The following is a 17952-nucleotide window of genomic DNA, read 5'->3' as shown; positions in this document are numbered from 1 at the left end:
AAGTAGCCTCATATTTACAGCATGCAATTTCAGTATAAAGTAAACTTAATAAGCTTACTTCATGCTGTAGGTTTGTAACCCCAGCACTCGGGGAGGCTGAGGCAGGAGGATCTCAATTTCAAGCTCACCCGGGGCAGCTCAGTGTCTTAGTGAGACCCTATCTTAAAACATAAAACTAAGAAATGGGCTGGGGATGTAGTGCAGGTGCTGAGTTCAGTCCCCAGTGATGCCTTCATCCCAATAATTTGATGATGATGATGATGAGGCAAAATGTTAACACGTGATCTGTGGAAAACAGAGTTATTTACTGTACTACTCTTTCAAAATAATCTGTCAACAACAGAGCTAAGCTGCTCATTCCTTCCTGTGTTTCCACAGATGGAGCCGCTTCCCACGACGGAGATGACTGCTCAAGACTGAGGGAGCAGAGCAGAGAGGCAGGTGGGCCCGGCAGCTGGCAGAGCAGAGCCAACAGCCCTACAAGGAGCTCTGTATGCCTGCACCCCGAGGTCCAGGCCCACGGGCAGGAAGCGAGGATTCACCAGGTACAAAGAAAAGAGGAGTGTGGAGGAGACCGGATGGCAACACACTGAGCGGGCATGCAGGGTGTCTTGGAGATGGGGAAGCGACCCTTGCACAGCAGAGCTGCCAAGAGTGGGTGTAAGACATTCTCCAGGAGTGTGGGGAGCCTGCACCCAAGGCCTGAGCCCCAAGAGCACTTCATAGCCCTTAAGAATGCAGCACACTGCTGGGCCTCTGCACTCACCCATGAGTAAAGCGGAGGGATGGGCATCAGAGTTGCAGGCAGGCAGACAGGCGGGGGAGGGGCCGTTAAGACCAGAGATGGGGGCACTGACAGGAAAGGTGCCTGGAGATAACTGGGAAACCCTTGGGAACGTGGGGGGATGGGGGGGCAAAGTGAGGCCTGCAAGACAAAGGTGGGGTCCATGGGGCCACAGACTTGTGCCCATCTGAGATGGCGCCTGCTCCGAGGGGTGCTCAGGTGTCCCCCAGACAAACAGCATGATGAGTTCATCTATCTCACAAAGTGTTTACACCTTGCCTAAATTAAAACACTTCCTCTGGTCACCCATCTTTTTTGTTCTGCTTTGGTTTGCTGTTTTTGAGGCAGGGTACGTGGTGCTGGCTGACAGCTCCTAGGCCGCCGAGGCTGGCCCTGCTTACAGCAGTCTCTCGGCCTCAGCCTCCTTAGTGCTGAGCGCATTCTCACATGCCACTGCGCCTTGCTCGCCCACCCGCCACGATTTTAAAGTTCCTTCTGTTTTTTGTTTTCTGTTTATTAGTTTTTCTTTCCAGGTGTAAACTTATACCCACCCTGCCTTCCCAGTTTGAACAATAATGTGGTAAGCAAAGCTAGACCAGGACCTGGGACCCTGTGTTGAGGATGCCAAAAGTTGCATCACTGAGCTTTCCAGTGTGCCTGGGCCCCAGCGCTGCCCACAGGGCACAGCAGTGGGAGATGAGCCGCTTGCTCAAGCACAGGACATCCCATTGTACGTTATCAGCTCCTACTGCCACAACGTTCACTGAGAAATGTCACATATATTACTACTGTTAAATTATATATTTAACTACAACATTTGACTTCACCTAGAGGCAGTCGTGTCTTCCCTTAGATAGAGGAAGAAACTGAGGCTGAGAAAGATTACAAAACTAAAGTGCCACACAGCCAATAAGTTGTTTTTTTTTTTTTCAGAACTGGGGATTGAACTCAGGGCCTTGTGCTTACCAGGCAAGTGCTTATTCTACTGAGCTATCTCCCCGGCCCCACAGCTAGTAAGTTTTGAGCTGGGATTTAATTTCATATATCATATATTTAAAGCCACTATCCCAAGCTGCCACTTGCAAAATAATTAATAAAAAGCTACCTTGTAAATTTTTTTCTGTATGCCTCTATAAATGAGATAAACAGTGAGCTGGCACTATAGCAGCGCATGTGGAGAACATGCAGTCCAGGGGACTAACAGTGCCCACTCAGGAGAGGAAGTGCACCAAGGTGGCAAGGGACTGCAGGTGCTGCCTGCCTCCAGCACAGCTCACAGCCTGCTGCAAGGGAGGGCGCAGAACCTCCCGGCCCTGGCCGGAACTGCCCATCATTCCCTCTGTGTGTGAGGCACTGTTGTCAGCAGAGGGAGCAGAGGAGGTTTCTGAGCTTTTTCACTAGGGGCCAGACTGGAAACTGCAACATCCAGTTTGCATTTGCAGGAACCAGTCACGTGGACTTTCTCATGTGGCATTTACTCCCCAAATAAGAGCTTGAAATAAGATGGCCTCAAGTAGATAAGAACACAAGACCCAACCTGCAATGCAGCATCATGTTTAAATTCATGCCACTTTTAAAATTACAATCCTAGACGAGTTATCAGTAGCAGGGTTCTAGAATCAGGGACAACTGTCAAACTAAATTACAATACTTCTTTCTCAGTATAGCCAGAGAATGGGCAGATATTCTATTGAAAAGATAATAAACATCTCTTGAATAGAAAACAAAGGAAAACTAAATGCAGCACTATCACGTACAAGACGTAAAAGCAACATAGTTACTAGAGCTGAAGGGCTTTGCCAATGTTTGACATCACTAACTAAAGAATAAGAAAAGCTCAGAAATGGGGTTTTATATACACAGAGTACGAAAAAGCCTAGTGGCACAGAAAGCACATTATTTGCTCCTGAGAACAAAAGCAAGAGTGCACAAACGGTCGGCGCACATGCCTCTCCAGGTCCAGCCAATTCCTTCCGCAGCTCCTGTCACGGCCACAGCCCTGGGGTAGTGGAAGCAGATGAGGGTGGCAAAGGACACTTACTTTTTGGCAAATCCCCAGTACTGGAGGCTGAAACCGTCCTGCTTCTGTCATGGGAGGGACTGCTTTCCTCCTGCTCGGTAAGTGGTGACCCATCGGAAAGCACAGAGCCGCAGGCCACAGGTTCCAAGGGCCCCGAAAACAAGGAGGTGGGAAACTCTGGAAACTGGGGCTCTGGCATCTTATGCTGTCCGTTTGGCAGTTCACCGTTGAACTGTTCGTAGGAGCTGCTGTAGGTGTAATCGCTGTCTGCGTTGGGCTCCTCCAGGCTGTACTCAGCAGGGTTCGGGCAGTCATCGTCGTCCTCCTCCTCCTCGTCCAGCTGCGGCTCCAGGGAGAAGGGGCCGTTCCCAATGTGGCCATTTGCTTTGGGGGACTCAGTCCACGCAGGGTCTATGCTGCCAAGGTCCTGATCGACATCGTCTTCATCTTTTTCGACATTTTCTTTTTCAGTGTCTTCTTTCTCTTCCTGGTCTTCAGCTTCACCTTAAAAAGCCAACAAAGCAGCAGTTAGGACCTATTGCTGTCTCCAAGAAGAGGCCCTGGGTATCAACCTCCTGCGACACGCCACGCTTTCTACTGCGCTTCGTTCCTGTACCACAGGTCAATACCTCCCCATTCTCAGAGTGAAACCTTCACATTTTCTCAATCTTACAAGTGGTCTACTGTTGGCACAAGCTTTTGGAAGGCCAGGTTTAGTGGTATGTGCCTATAATCCCAGAATTCATAAGGCTGAGACAGGAGGATCAATGTAAATTCAAGTCCAGTCTAGGCTACATAGCTTAGTTCAAAGCCAACCTGCACTGAATAGCTAAATTGTACCTCAAAAAAAATTAATAAAAAAATAATAAAATTAATAAATTAATAAAATAAAATAAGCTTTTGGACCAACTTCCCAAATGCATATAATGATTATATATCACAAGTATGTACTAATTAAAAAAAGAAATGAAAAAAAACTTTTAAGAAAATATTTTTATAGCTGCATATCTATCCTATTTATATATATATATATATATATATATACATATATATATATAATTTTTCACTACAAAATAGTCCTTCATTTATATCCCCCTTTTTTGTTTTGTCAGAGATGGTTGTTCCACTGCTGTTAGAGAAGCTGTATTTGGAGAAGTCTTTAAAGGACCTCTTCATACTTGATGCCAATTCAAATATCTTAGTTCAATGAGAAGAAAGATTAGTACTAATATTGTTTAGACAAGAAATCATGTCTGCATCTTGTACTGTGAATAACTACTACGAAGACAATAAGCAATGCATTAATGATTGTAACTGTCTAACTAACCTGGTTTGAAACTGTCTCATTGCTATTTCTCATTAAAATTAATAAAAAGATATTTTTATAAATAAATTTGGACTTCTACGTCTGTCTTCACAATCTTCAGAAAAAGTTTTGTGATACACTACGGTTAGGCAAAAGGTTTACTACTCAAAAAGGAAGAGCCATGGTTAGCATGATAGAGACACATGATATTTCTCAGGCAGTACTTTCTTTTTTTTTTTTTTTTTTTTGGCGGAACTGGGGATTGAACTCAGGCCCTTGCGCTTTCCAGGGAAGCGCTTATTCCACTGAGCCATCTCCCTGGCCCTCTCAGGTAGTACTTTCTGAGAACTGCTCTTACAGTATCACACCAGGCACATGCTAGCACTGATGAGCCTGGCACATATGTTAAAGTGAAGCACAGGCTGTTTCCCATATTCCTCAGTAAGGAGATGCAGAGAATGTGCCCTATCTCAAGCAGCAGCACAAGCCCTGGCTGGTCACGGCTCTGAGCGCCTGGGACCCCACTGACCCTTGTCCTTCGTGGTCTCTTCCTCTGCTGTCTCCTCCAGTCCTGCCGCTTTTAGCTTCACCTCCGGGTGAAACTCATCATCTTGTCCATTGGAAGGTGCAGCTGAGCTGACGTTCTCCTCTATTATTTTCCTTTCAGCTTCTCGCTCCAGTTCTTCTATCTCCTGCAGGCGTTTCTCCAACAACTCGGCCTGCCTCTTCTGTTTCTTTTTCAGCTTTTTCTTCTTGTTTTTAGATATTTTTCCTATCTATAACATGTTAAGAAAATACCACAGGTCAGTTTGCTCTTTCTAAATCTCCACAGTATAAGTGCTGGGAGCATGGCAAATATCAACAAATGCTAATTTTTCATATCACAGTCAATGAAATTCATAAACCCACACAGAAGGTCCATATCTGTGGTTAGGGTTTTGGTAAGATAGAAACCAGTGCTGGCTTGTATCAGGTGCTGGGTCTGTTACTGGGTCTGTCACTCGAGGGACATAGCTAAGGTCAGTAAGGCTTCACCACTTAAACTCCAGGACAAATGAATATCCTAAAATAATCAGCTTTTAGCAAGAAGATTTTTTTTTTTTTTTTTTTTGCAGAACCGGGGATTGAACTCAGGACCTTGCACATGCTAGGCAAGCGCTTATTCTACTGAGCTATCTCCCCAGCCCCAAGAAGATCATTTTATAAGTTTTATGAGTTGTTTCTCAGACACAAAGCAGCATTTTCAAGCCTCCTAACTGCCCCCAAAAGGGAAGCCTTGCCAAAATAAGGAGTCAACAGCACCACTGGAGTTTGCCTCTCATGTGCTGAGCTATTAGCAACAGCCAGGCAATGCAAACTTTAAGAAATGAGCACACTAAGTAAAAGGGTAAAAAAGAAAAAAAAAAACTGCAGTTCTTGTCTGCCTCCACTAAGAGCCATCTTCCTGAGTCACACAGTTCTGGGATGAGAGCCTCCCAGTCTTCCCAGGCTGGGGAGCCCATGCCTTGGGCCCAGGAAGGCCCTGCAGAGATGCAGAGCATTGGAGGCCAGGAGACTGGGCTCTCCTCAGCCCCTCACATCGATGATGCTTCCATCACACACTGAGGGTGAGTTTGTTGAACAGTGTTTGGACAGAACCACAGAAAAGCCAACATTCTCTTCTGTTTCAACTACTACTGAGGATCACAGGTGACTTGGATGTCAATCAGAAGTAATAGAGTGACTCTGGAATAATCACACTTCAGACCCCATCTCCTCAGCTCACAGTTCTCCAACCTTGGCCACCCTCACCCCCAGAAAGCATGTGAAACTGATCTTGTAATAGTTTTGATTATTCTAATTCTGTAGAGATCATTTCTATTTAAATTAAGGACACAGAGTCTTTATAAACATATCTACCTTTTAATTTAATATACATTGTTGTAATTTGAAAAGCTCAATAATAAGTAGTTCATTTGATAGGCTAAATAAACGTATAGGTAGCAGTACTTACAGGTTTTTGCTGTGGAGCCGTACTCACTAAAACAAAATAAAACAAAATGGATGCTTAGAGGAAAACAGATACATATCCTTAGGTGATTCAAATAGCATAATGAAATAATTAATTACTTTTTTTCCCTCTCTCGTGCTGAAAATCAAACCCAGGGATACTGTACCATTAAGCTACACCCTCAGCCCTTCTTACTTTTTCAAACAGGGCCTGGGGCCAGGAATGTGGGTCAGCGGAGCAGTGCCTGCCTGGCAAGCATGAGGCCTGAGTTCGATTCCTGGTATTAATCCATCCATCCATCCATCCATCCATCCATCCACCAATCAATCAAATAGAGCACTGCTAAATCACCAGAGTTGGCCTTAAACTTGTGAGCCTCCTGCCTCAGCCTTCCAAGTAACTGGGATTACAGGCATGTGTCACCACATGCAGCAGTTACTACCTTTTAATGGCTACCCAAGATCATAAATACATGCATATATGCATACACTAACCAATCCCAAAGCAACTTTACAGTAGGGATTTTCTAGGGTAACTTTATCCAACTCAAAAAAAGAAAAAGACTGACTCTTAAAGGATACTGTAGAAGCTGTTTATACTGAGCCATTTCAAAACCAGTCAGTCTCAAAGCTTTGAACGACAAGTTTTAAAAACAGCCGGGTATACATCTATAATTCCAGCATGCAGGAGGCTGAGGAAAGAGGCTCGCCTCAAGTTCAAGACCACCGTGCACTACACAGTGATCTTGATGGCCAGCCTAGAATTCAGCAAGATCCTATCTCAAAAATCAGAACAAAATAAAATATGAACAGTTCACAAATCAGTCACCAACCCAAATTTGTTTACAGACAATAAAATGAGCAACTTGGATGAATTACATCTGTGTTTGAAATCTATTTGGCAAGCTTTATACAGCTAACCTAAATCAAATAGTACAGCAAGTTGCAGCAACGGCTCCTGGAATCACACAAGACTCCTATCACCATCAAAGGCTTGACTGGTTGACTCCATGATCTGAACAGTAGAGGCTGCGGTAGAGGAGACAAGGTGAAAGCACCTCTCCGTGGAGCCGCAGTGCTTTCATTGGTAAGCCTGCGCGACACCTCACAGGGCGGGTGCAGGCAATGGGAAAAGAGCACAGAAGCACAGCTGATGCCTTACTGCACCATTCAGAAACAAAACTCCACATGCAAATACTCAAATTGCACTTGGTCTTCTTCCCACATTCTTCAGACTTTCCTAACTAGTTCAAAGTGCACTGTTTCAGCTAACACTGATACAGCTGTGAAAACTGAAGAGTTAAGAAAACTTTTTTTTGTCTTTTTGCAGTGGTCTCACTAAGCAATTCAAGGCTGACCTTGAACTCACAGCAATACTCCTTCCTGAGCCTCCCAAGTACTAGGACTGCAGGCACATTCCACCATGCCCGGCTGAGAAGACAGCATTCTAACAAGACTAAAACCATAATAATTCTGATGGCTACAGCTCAGTTATAAGAACTTGGTTTCTACATTCTCCAAAGTGAAGTGGGCAACACAAGAAATGTCCATTTATAGATGAAGCAGTAGTCAAGAATTTATATAGTGTTTTTTTTTGAAGGAAGGAGTTACTGGGGATTGAACTGAACTACGTCTCTAGACCTTTTGGTTTTTTAAGACAGAGCCTAGCTAATAATTCTCCACATTGCCCATGCTGGCCTTGATTTTGTGATCCTTCTGCCTCATCATCCCAGAGTGCTGAGATTGTAGGCGTGTATTTATTTTAATGGGGGCAAAGGTAAGCAATTCAAATATTAAAATAAATATTGAAATATATAACTGGAATATCTTCTCAAGAAAAAGATCCTGTTCTTTCTAGAAACCAAGGTGTTATAAAGAGTTCCTAACACATATGTACACACCTGACTCAATTACCTTCCACACTCAGTTCTGGAAGGTCACAGTAGTAGCCTTAAGCAGACAGAAACGCAAATAAGCCAGCTTCCTCACCTGCAGACCCTGAAGGAGGAGGAGCACCTGCTTTCTGCCACTCCGTGGCCTCAGCCGCCATTCTTCTCACATACGCATCATCCACACACATCAGGATGTTTTCCGGCTTTATGTCAGTGTGAATGATCTTGCACTTACTGTGTAGATAATCTAAACCTTGGAGGACCTGTTTATAGTAGAATCAATAGAGGAAAGAAGCTATTAATACCTTATTAAACTTTTATTTACTTATTTGTGAAATAGGTAATATAATTACATGATATAACCCCATAGGAATATAGCTCTCCTTTCCAAAGCAGTCACTATCGTTCCAGAAAGAATTTATGCTAACAGAAGCAAACGCAGCTCTATGATCACTTCTTTATGACCAACTTTATTGAAAACTAATTCACATATCATGTAATTCATCCTTCAAGTATACAGTTCAGTGCTTTTTAGATGTGCAGCCATCACTACTACCTACTTCAGAACATTTTCACTGCTCTAAACAATACCATACCTACTAGCAATTATCTTCCTCCAACTCTTTTTTTTTTTCCCCCATAATTTTATTGAGAAACCCTCCAACTCTTTTGGTCCTAACAAATCACTAATCTACTTGCAGATTCTGGACATTTTCATTTAAATGGACCCATACAGAGTAGTCTTCCATAACCAGCATAATGTCAAAAGATTCATTCTGATTTAGGATGTATCTGTATTTCATTTCATTTTACTACCAAATGATTCCCCATTGTATGGACATGTGACTTTTCTTTTTGTTTTGTTTTTTGGTTTTTTTGGAGTGAGAATCTCCCTATGTAGTTCAGTCTGGCCTTGAACTCACTATGTAGCCTAGGCTGACCTGGTATTCATGGCTATCCTCCTGCTTCAGATTCTCAAGTACTGGGATTAGGTGTGAGCCACCAGGTGGATATGTGACTTATTTTATTCATTCATTTGATGGACAAGTGGACTGTTTCCACTTCTTGGCTAGTGACAATACTACTGCTGAGCACACTCATGTATTAGTCTTTGTTTGGACATATCTTTTTACCTATAAAATAAATTCGCTTCAATTGAGTATGTGATTTGTGAACTCTTCTATTTTATTAACTGGCTGATTAATGCTTTGAGACTATTTATATCTATATTTGCCTTCAGATGAGTTGTAACATGTTTTACACAGTTGTGTCACCATTTTATATTCCCACTAGATAGGCAGATAGATAGACATTATGTGGGTGATGTATGTATGTATGTTTTTATTTTAGTCACTCTAGTGAGCATGACATATCATCTCATTTCAGGGTGGTTTTTGTTTTTGTGAGACAGCAACTCACTATGTTGCTCAAGATGGTCTTGAACTCTTGAGCTTAGTGATCTTCCTTTCTCAGGAGTAGCCGGCACTACAAACATGCTATCACATCCAGCTAATACGTTAGTTTTGATCTGCACTTCTCTTGTGGCTCAGCGGTAGAACACTTGCCTAGCAAGCTGGAAGCCCTGGTTTCAGTCCTTGGCCCCCAAAACAAAAATAAACCTCCACTAAAAAACAATTCAACCAAAAAAATACAGTAAAGTCTAGTGGCTAATGATCTGCATACATTTTCAATATTATAGAAAAAGAAGGATGGGGCCTGCCCCTTAGCTCAGTTGTTTAAGTGGCTGCTTCAATAAAGCAGTCAGCTTCAGGTTGCTGTGGTTCGAACCCCACAACTCCAGCCAGCCAAACCTGCCCTGAAGGCATTCTGAGCCAGCCCCCCCCCCCAAAAAAAAAGAAAGAAAAGAAAAGAAAAAAGGAAAAGGTAAACAGATCATACAACCATATGGCATAAAATATCCTGGGGAAGTGGTCTCTGGGAAGAGGGATTAAAGGTCTGAAAATGAACAAGATGTGCTATACACATGTAACAGTTTCCCAAAATGAACATCAACATCAATACTGTGAAATATAAGCATGCACTAATAAAAAGTCAGTATCTAGATAATGCTGTGGGATTAATACAAAGTATTAAGCCCAAATATTTACATACTTATCACAAAACCTCATAGAGTGTCAGTGACCTAAATGTAAGGCCAATATTTTTCTCAAGGTATTTTCACCAAAGAATAATTTCAATAATCAAAATATAGTTTTAAAATACAGTTCCATACACTAAAAATTCTGAAGTCTCAACAAATGCATTACCTTTCAAACATAAGTCACACGGGCATCTCGTCCACAAAGAAACAGTAAGTGTGAAAGAAATAATGAGAAGATACAACATCATCCAACAATGGAAAACTCCCAGCAAAACCCCAATGTTTCTGCCTACCTGGTGTACCTCCTAATTTACCTTCAAGGTCAATCATTACAAAGGGTGAAAGAACAGAGACTTGATTAGGAAAATGAATAAAGGTTATCTGTCTCTTGCACAAGTATTAAAACCCCCACACTCACTTAGGATAAGTTTTCCTTAGGAAGTGCTTTTATATGAACTCACAGAAAGAGCACCAGCTGAACCTGACCTGCGGCACCAGCAAGCACCCGGAAACAAAGGTCCTGGTCTTGCGGGTGTCCTCAGCTTACTCTCTCGCATCAGGGAATGGGGCCTGGGGGCCTGGGAAGGGGGAAGGGAGACTGGGGACTGATCAAAAGAAAACCCAAGATGAATTTCACACACAACAAATCTATTTTAAGAAGATAGGGAAGATACTACTTTCTAGTTAAGTATGAGCAAAATTAAAGGGAAAAACAACTTGACTCAAGACTGAATTTTTAAAAACCTATTGCTTAAAAAATAATACTTCAATTATATTTTTAAGTTATGTTAAAATGTCAAAGGACCAACAGTAAGAAAATATTATGAAAAAAAAAAAAAAAGAAAATATTATGTAGTTCCATAAAAAAGGTTATACTTATAAGGGGAACATAGTCCAGTGGGCTTATATGCTACTCAGACACATTATCTTCCTTGTACAATTAATGATGCAGAGTGTTTATCATCAAAACATAAGAAAGATTGAGAAGTACAAGAAATTAATGAGTAGACATGACACAAACTATAAAGGCAAAAGAAACAACTTTTTTTTGGTATAGGGAATTGAACAAAGGACCTTGAGCTCACCAGGCAGGTGCTTATGCCACTGAGTATCTCCCTGGAGGCCAAAAGAAACAACATTTTGAAGGAATTTGAAACCATTTAAAATTACTTCAACTGAAATTTCCTTTCACTTATCGGATATTGACCCGAAGTAAGAATGCCAGGATCTTGTTTTGGAAGTTAAGATACCTTCCCGCAGGCTTTACATGCACGGGGATTGCCCTTATCTTTCCACCTTTGCTGCTTTCACACATAAAAGACTTTCACTGTGTGGAAAGCTATACAGATAAAAGCTAATTGACTCAGTATGCAAATATGTTAACAGGAATTCCCAATGGTGTACTCAAACCAAAGTGTTCTCAATAGGAATTTAGGGGTGCAGATTTCTAAAATACTATTGGATTCAGATGGGCTACCCTTCCTTAAAAGCAATGGCTATGTCTGATAATAAATACAATTGAAAGACCTGACACCACTGGGCTAATTAACAAATACAAATCATTAAAGAGATGCAGCATAGGCGAAACATAACCTTGGGACTAAGACCACCTTTAAACTTCATTCATAATCTTGGAAAGGTGTTTCACTCTGAGCTTCCTTTTTTTTTTCTATGAAAGGAGGAGACATATCCAGTAAGATTTAAAAATTTCCTAAAAAGCAAACCACAAACAAGCAAGATCTAGCACAGAGGAATAAAACAAAACAAGAAGTGAAACTAAACTAAGCCTAAGTTGTCTTGTCTTGTACTGATACAAGACAACTATAATTTCTTAGTTGTTGCCTCAATCTCTAATATAAAACTTTTAGGCTTAGTTGGTAACTTTTATGGGGCATCTCAGCAATAAAACTTTGACTTTACAGTTTCTTTTAATTTTGAACATTTTTTTTAAAGTCTTTAGATATAGCTAACAGGAATGATTTTACTTACAAAAATAATATTTCTGTTCTCAACCAGTAAATTTTGAAGTATTAAAAGTTCCTCACACTGACACTGATAGGTAAGCCGCTAACTGCTGAGCAGAATAACAACCTGATGGAAAAACAACGAAAAAATAAAAACAGTCTAGCTTCAGGTCCAAGGATAGATTACCCCTTGGAAAATCTGACAAATAAGTAATAGGAACCTTTACTAGCTTTCCTCTCTACTGTCTTCCACTGTCAAATTACACTTGCTAGCCTGCCAAGAAACCATGCATGGTGTTTGCAGCAGGAGGCAGCAGAGATCTACTGGCTACTAGAAAAGCTGGGACCAACACAGCCAGACAGCCCAGGGGCAAGGCTGCCAATCATCCACCGGGAGGAGCCGGATCACAAACTTCCGGGAGTAGCTACCAAGCTTCTCTAGGTGAGGTCTGACTCACAGTTCAACAGCAGGGGGTTCATGTCAATACTTGACGAAAAATACCTGTTCCATGTGATGCCTAAGATGTTTGATATTCAGACAGATAGTGATGTTAAGCTTAACAGCCTAGGTTGTATGGTAATAACAATAACCTTCTCCTTAACAACCTAAGTTTGCAGACTAAAATTAGAGAAAAAGGAGGGCCTCAAGGAAAGCCAACTTTTTGGCCCTAGCCTTCCAAGGTCAATTAAGACTCAGGACATAGGAGAACTTGTACTGTAACGTCATGTAACTCAGTAGTGTCCCAAATTTTCTAATCAAGGAGATTATGGGGCCAAAGAGGAAAGTGATCGATGATGTAGAGTGTGCCTAAGGAGAGTCACATGGAGAGAAAACATTCTCTCAGGCTTTCACAGAGAGTACATTGGTCAAGCAATGGCCGTGACTCATCCACATGGCTGACACTGACAATGGATCTACAAGCTGAGGTACAGAATCTCAGGATAAATCCTGAGGGGATTTCACTGACCTTATCAGACCCAAAAGCTACAACTCTTGTTGCATAGGTCCTGCTTTACTTTGGTCTTAACCAACCAGCAGAAAAGTATAAAAACGATATATAAGAAGTAAAGCCATGCTGTTATGGTGAGCTGTAGGGGACTCAGGTCAACAATTTCTGACACTGCTTGTGAAGTGGAAAACCCAATACTATTACGGACTACTGGACTCTTTTAGAATATTTTGCTGAGTTAACACACCTATAATATTCAAATGACGGAACTAAACAAAAAAGGGGATACAGATGAATGTCCATTTTGTATCTGTGTATTCAAAATGGTTAGGATAGATATATAGTTACACTCTCTTAATGAATAGAGGGATTTGTTCTAATGGAGTTTGTAAATATATTATCATGTCTGCATCTTGCACAGCAAATAACCACTAGGAAGAGAGTATGTAATGTATTAATTACTGGAACTGTCCTACCAATTTGATTTGAAACTGCCTCATTGCTATTTGTTTCTCAATAAAATTATGGGGGAAAAAAAAACAGCAGGGAAAGCCCTGAGGCAGACTAAAGTGCAAAGCCAGAAGGCCCCATGTAGTTTCTGGTCCAGGAACTAGCTTCCTATGACCTAGAGAAAGTCATTACCTGCCTCTGACCCTCAAATTCACTTAAAGTAGGGGACTTGGTCAAGATGATCCACGAGGTCTTTTCGCTATCACCTGATACCTGTCTTACAATATTACTTGTTTGTCTCAACCTCAACTTGCTAGAAACAGGTCTTATATAATCCTACAGATAAAGGCAGTTACTCAGAATAGCCCAGAACAATATGGAGACTTCTCTAGATGGCTGTCTCCCCGCATTACTGTCTTGAGAACATAGCTTCTCCTAAAACTGTGAACTGTAAAGAAAAATGGAATAAAACCTACTTTCACAGCTATGTTTTCTTCCTTCTACATCTGAAAAATAGGACACTGGGTGAAAATACTTTGCCTGCCTCCTGCACTGGTGGTAACACATTAATGAAGTGCCAAAGGAGCCCAGCTGGCCAGATGCGCTGGCAGAGGAGGCTTGCCCCATGCAAGAGCCCCCAATTTAGGTATTAATTACTTGTGGGTGTGCAGGAAAACACGCCTCAAGCCCAGAAAACTTCCTCTAGAAAAAGCTCAAGTTCCCAGTTGATTGCTCTTCCTTGGTGAAACAGACAGGAGGTAAAATCTACAAACCAGTTATGAAAACCACAGTGTGGAACTACATGAAGTATGGGAAATACCTATCATGGTAAAAGAAAAGAACTAGAGACTCCAACAAAATACTCAGTGGCTGCTGTCCTTAGCCTTGCTGCTCTGAAATCTCTTCCAAGTCATGACAGTGAAGGAGGAAATCCAGCAGCTGTCCTCTGAAAGGTGCTGGGGAGCCTGGGCTGCTGTGCCTAGCACACGGATACCCAGAGTGGTGGGCTGCGTGAAGCTGACCTCTCTTGAAAAGAGAGCCACTCCCAGATCTGTGAGTGAAGGGCTCCAATCTCAGGAGAATTTAAGTTAACACACAATCACAGGACTGACAATACTAAGCAAAATCAGATATCAAAATTACCAATAATTTGATATTAACACTAATCTAAAACTAAATACTGCTTCAAGTATAATGACAATGAGGACCACTGAAATTGTTAAAGTAATAAGTAAATACTAATAAAATCAGATGGTGATAACCACCTGCCAATCAGTGGTCAAAGGAAAAGTTTTTAAAGGCCCTCATAGCATGTGTACTGCAGCACATATTTACAAATAACAAAAGCGTAATTCTTCACAAATATATGATACAATTTAAAACAATACCAAATCTTAGATACAAATGAAGGACCATTTTGTATCTGTATATACAAAATAGTTAAGATAGATATAGAGCTACTTTGTCTTAATTCATTGAGAAGAAAGATTTGTGCTAATAGTGTTTGGACAAGATATCATGTCTGTATTTTGTACTATGAATAGCCACTATGAAGACAACAATATGCAATGTATTAATTATTGAAATTGTCCTATTAATCAGTTTTGAAACTGTCTCATTGCTATTTGTTTCTCAATAAAATTTAAAAAAGTAACACCAAATCTTGCTATGTAGGAAATCCAACACTACCCCACACTTAAGAGCACAGATGCCGGAGCAATAGCACCTGGACTCAATTCTCAGCTCACCGCAGTACCCATGAGGCCCCGGGGCACACTGGGGCACTGCAGCATCTGCTGCAGGGCAGACAGCAGCCCTGACCTCAGAGTGAGGAAGGTCTAGCTGGCACAACACAATGAAGCACAAAGCAACAAGCACTTAAAAGAGCGAAATGGCTGCTGGATAATAACAGGAAAACTAATAATTTTAAAGGGTTTCAGAGATGGCTCAGTGGCATAAGACCTGCCTGGCAAGTGCAAGGTCCTGAGTTCAACTCCCAATTCCCAGTAAATAATAATAATAATAATAATAATAATAATAATAATTTTAAAGTCCAAGACACAAGATGTAATTGCTAGTTTTTCAACATTAAAGCAAAGTCACCAAAATCAGAGTCATGCCCTTAGCAAGCTGCATTTATTTAACGGCAAGTTGCCACCTTCTTACAAGGTCTCTATAAAGGGTAATGAATTAAACTACACAGTTTGAAAAAGTAAAATGCCAACTTCAACTTCAATTACATAAGAAAGTCAAAGCCACTGTTAAAAGAGTACCAAAGGATGCTTTAAAAACCTTCACCCAAGGAACATCTTTGAATGCACCACAAAAATGCCATCAGAAGCACACCCCTTTATTTTTCCAGCTTTAGAAAGAAAAAAAAAAGATGGACATAAAATAGAACTCAATAAAGTGATATATATATATATGGTTTTTTTTAAAAGAAAGATGAGAGGCAAATAAACAGTCCCAAGATGATGCTCGAGGTCAGAGAAGCTGCCTGGGGCTCCACACAGCATGCCCACAGCGGCCACCAACAGAGCCCTTTTCCGCCCCAGCATCAGGTCACTATGGCTAAATGAGGGCAGCTAGGAACTGATCAAAGTTTTGACAGCAGTATAAGAAAAGCCGAAAAAGCAGTTGGTCCAGTTTTATCATTAACTACAGAAAATAAACACGGGGCAACACATGATCCCTGACTCCAAGGTGATCGTGGTGGGGACGAGATGTGAAGGCTACTTTGTGTACTCATGATGCTTTCTATTTACATAATATAATTTTGGCCCGCATTTATTAATCTTCACAATAAAGCTATACATTTTCATTTTTTAAAACAAATAAGGAAATAGGCTCAGTAATTTGATGAGGGTCACAAAAAAGCAGCACTAAGGCCACAAATGAAATAAAATTTGCTGCCTGAATGTGTATGTTCTGCACTCTTTCTTATTCAAATGGTTTGCAGAGAGGAAATTTTGCCCCCAGGGGACATCTGACCAAGTTCAGATATTTCACAAGCCCAGAGGCATCCAGGTGACAGAGCCCAGGGATGCTGGTGCATACTTCAGAATGTATAAGACAAACATCCTCAACAAAGACTTATCCAATTGAAAACGCTGACTGTGTCAGAATTGAGGCCACCTGGCCCTTACATAATATACCTCATTTAGCAGAAGGAGTGAATGAAGTCTGCAGGCGTCCACAGAAGACATATGTACCACTCTCAGCTGGGGTACTGGTACAGAGGGTTCTGGCTGGCCCTTTAAAATGTGGTTACAAATTAAATGATGGGAATCTGCTATTATTACACATACCTATAATCCCAGGGCTGTAGGAAAAGGACCCTAGATTGGAGCCCAGCCTGGGCAACCTAGTGATTCAGTGAAGACTGTTTCAAAATAAAATACTTTTAAAAAGAAATGCAGGGCCAGTCAGATAGCTCAGCAGATTAAAGTGCCTGCTTAGGCAGACGCAGAGGCTGGGGTTCGAACCCAGGTGTACTATGCAGGTCCCGCCCCCTCCCGGGGTGCGCTGAGATGGTATTGGAGACTGGGCGTGGTGGCGCATGCCTATAATCCCAGCACTTGGGAGGCTGAAAACAGGAGAATCACTATGAGTCCAATCTGTGTAGTGAGACCCTGTAGACCTTGTATTAAATACATTAGAAAGAAAGAAAGAAAGAAAGAAAGAAAGAAAGAAAGAAAGAAAGAAAGAAAGAAAGAAAGACAGGCAACTCAGTGCATAGGTCTTGGGTTCAATCACCAGAACCACAAAAAAAAAAAAGCAGTTTCAACAGCTCAAGGCAAATAAATAAATGATTAAAGATGTGGAAATAAAAACTGGCAAGGGGACTGCAGAGATAGTTCAGCGGTCTAAGCACCTGTCTGGCAAGTTCAAGGACCCGGGTTCAATCCCCAGTGTACCAAATAAATAAACAGATTTTTAAAAACCTGGCAAGGTACATTTAGGAGTCAAACTGATCATCACTTTCTTTAAACTACACACAAAATGAACAAGTAACAAGTTCCAAATAAAAATTCTGGTAAACCTGCATGTGCTTACAACTGCTCGGGAGATCTTTGCATACTCACTTGGTACCTGAAGGAGATAAACTGTTGTTTGTGAGGGAAAATATGGGCAGACACCAGATGACAGAAGACCTTAAATAAGTTCTCTGGAAGAAGTGATTTCACTTCCATTAGATACAGGCCCAGTACCATTCCAAACATACTCTATACTGTTTGCCCCCCCCCCCAAAAAAAAATGTTGAATGCATGTTCTCTCAAGATGGACTACTTGAGTTTCCATTCCTGCTCCAATACTTGGTACTTTTAAAGTGCTTTTATTTTCTGACTAGGGCCTAAATTACCTACCCTACTCTTCAATTTCCTCTTCCATAAAATCAGGAAATAATACCTATTTTGTAAGGATATTGTGAAGATTCAGTGAGTAAACCATGTTAAACTGTATCCCCACTGCTGGGACCAAATATCTGACACACC

At 41.4% G+C, this 17952-nt stretch overlaps 1 protein-coding gene across 5 annotated transcripts in view; it reads right to left on the bottom strand.

Moving 5' to 3' along the window:
• Nucleotides 1-17952, bottom strand: part of Srpk2 (SRSF protein kinase 2) — a 288108-nt gene that overhangs the window by 21880 nt on the left and 248276 nt on the right. For all 5 annotated transcript variants that reach the window (XM_023719454.1, XM_023719456.1, XM_023719457.1 and 2 more), the window contains 4 exons: nucleotides 8089-8254; nucleotides 6104-6129; nucleotides 4640-4886; nucleotides 2826-3308 (listed from right to left, as the gene is read on the bottom strand). In XM_023719454.1, coding sequence (XP_023575222.1) covers nucleotides 2826-3308; nucleotides 4640-4886; nucleotides 6104-6129; nucleotides 8089-8254 — 922 coding nt within the window. The remainder of the gene's footprint in view (nucleotides 1-2825; nucleotides 3309-4639; nucleotides 4887-6103; nucleotides 6130-8088; nucleotides 8255-17952) is intronic.

Source organism: Octodon degus, unplaced genomic scaffold (assembly GCF_000260255.1).
Source record: "Octodon degus isolate 3935 unplaced genomic scaffold, OctDeg1.0 scaffold00068, whole genome shotgun sequence".
Classification (NCBI taxonomy): domain Eukaryota; kingdom Metazoa; phylum Chordata; class Mammalia; order Rodentia; family Octodontidae; genus Octodon; species Octodon degus.
Note: the sequence above shows the minus strand (reverse complement) of the source record. Positions and strands in the feature narration are given on the sequence as shown.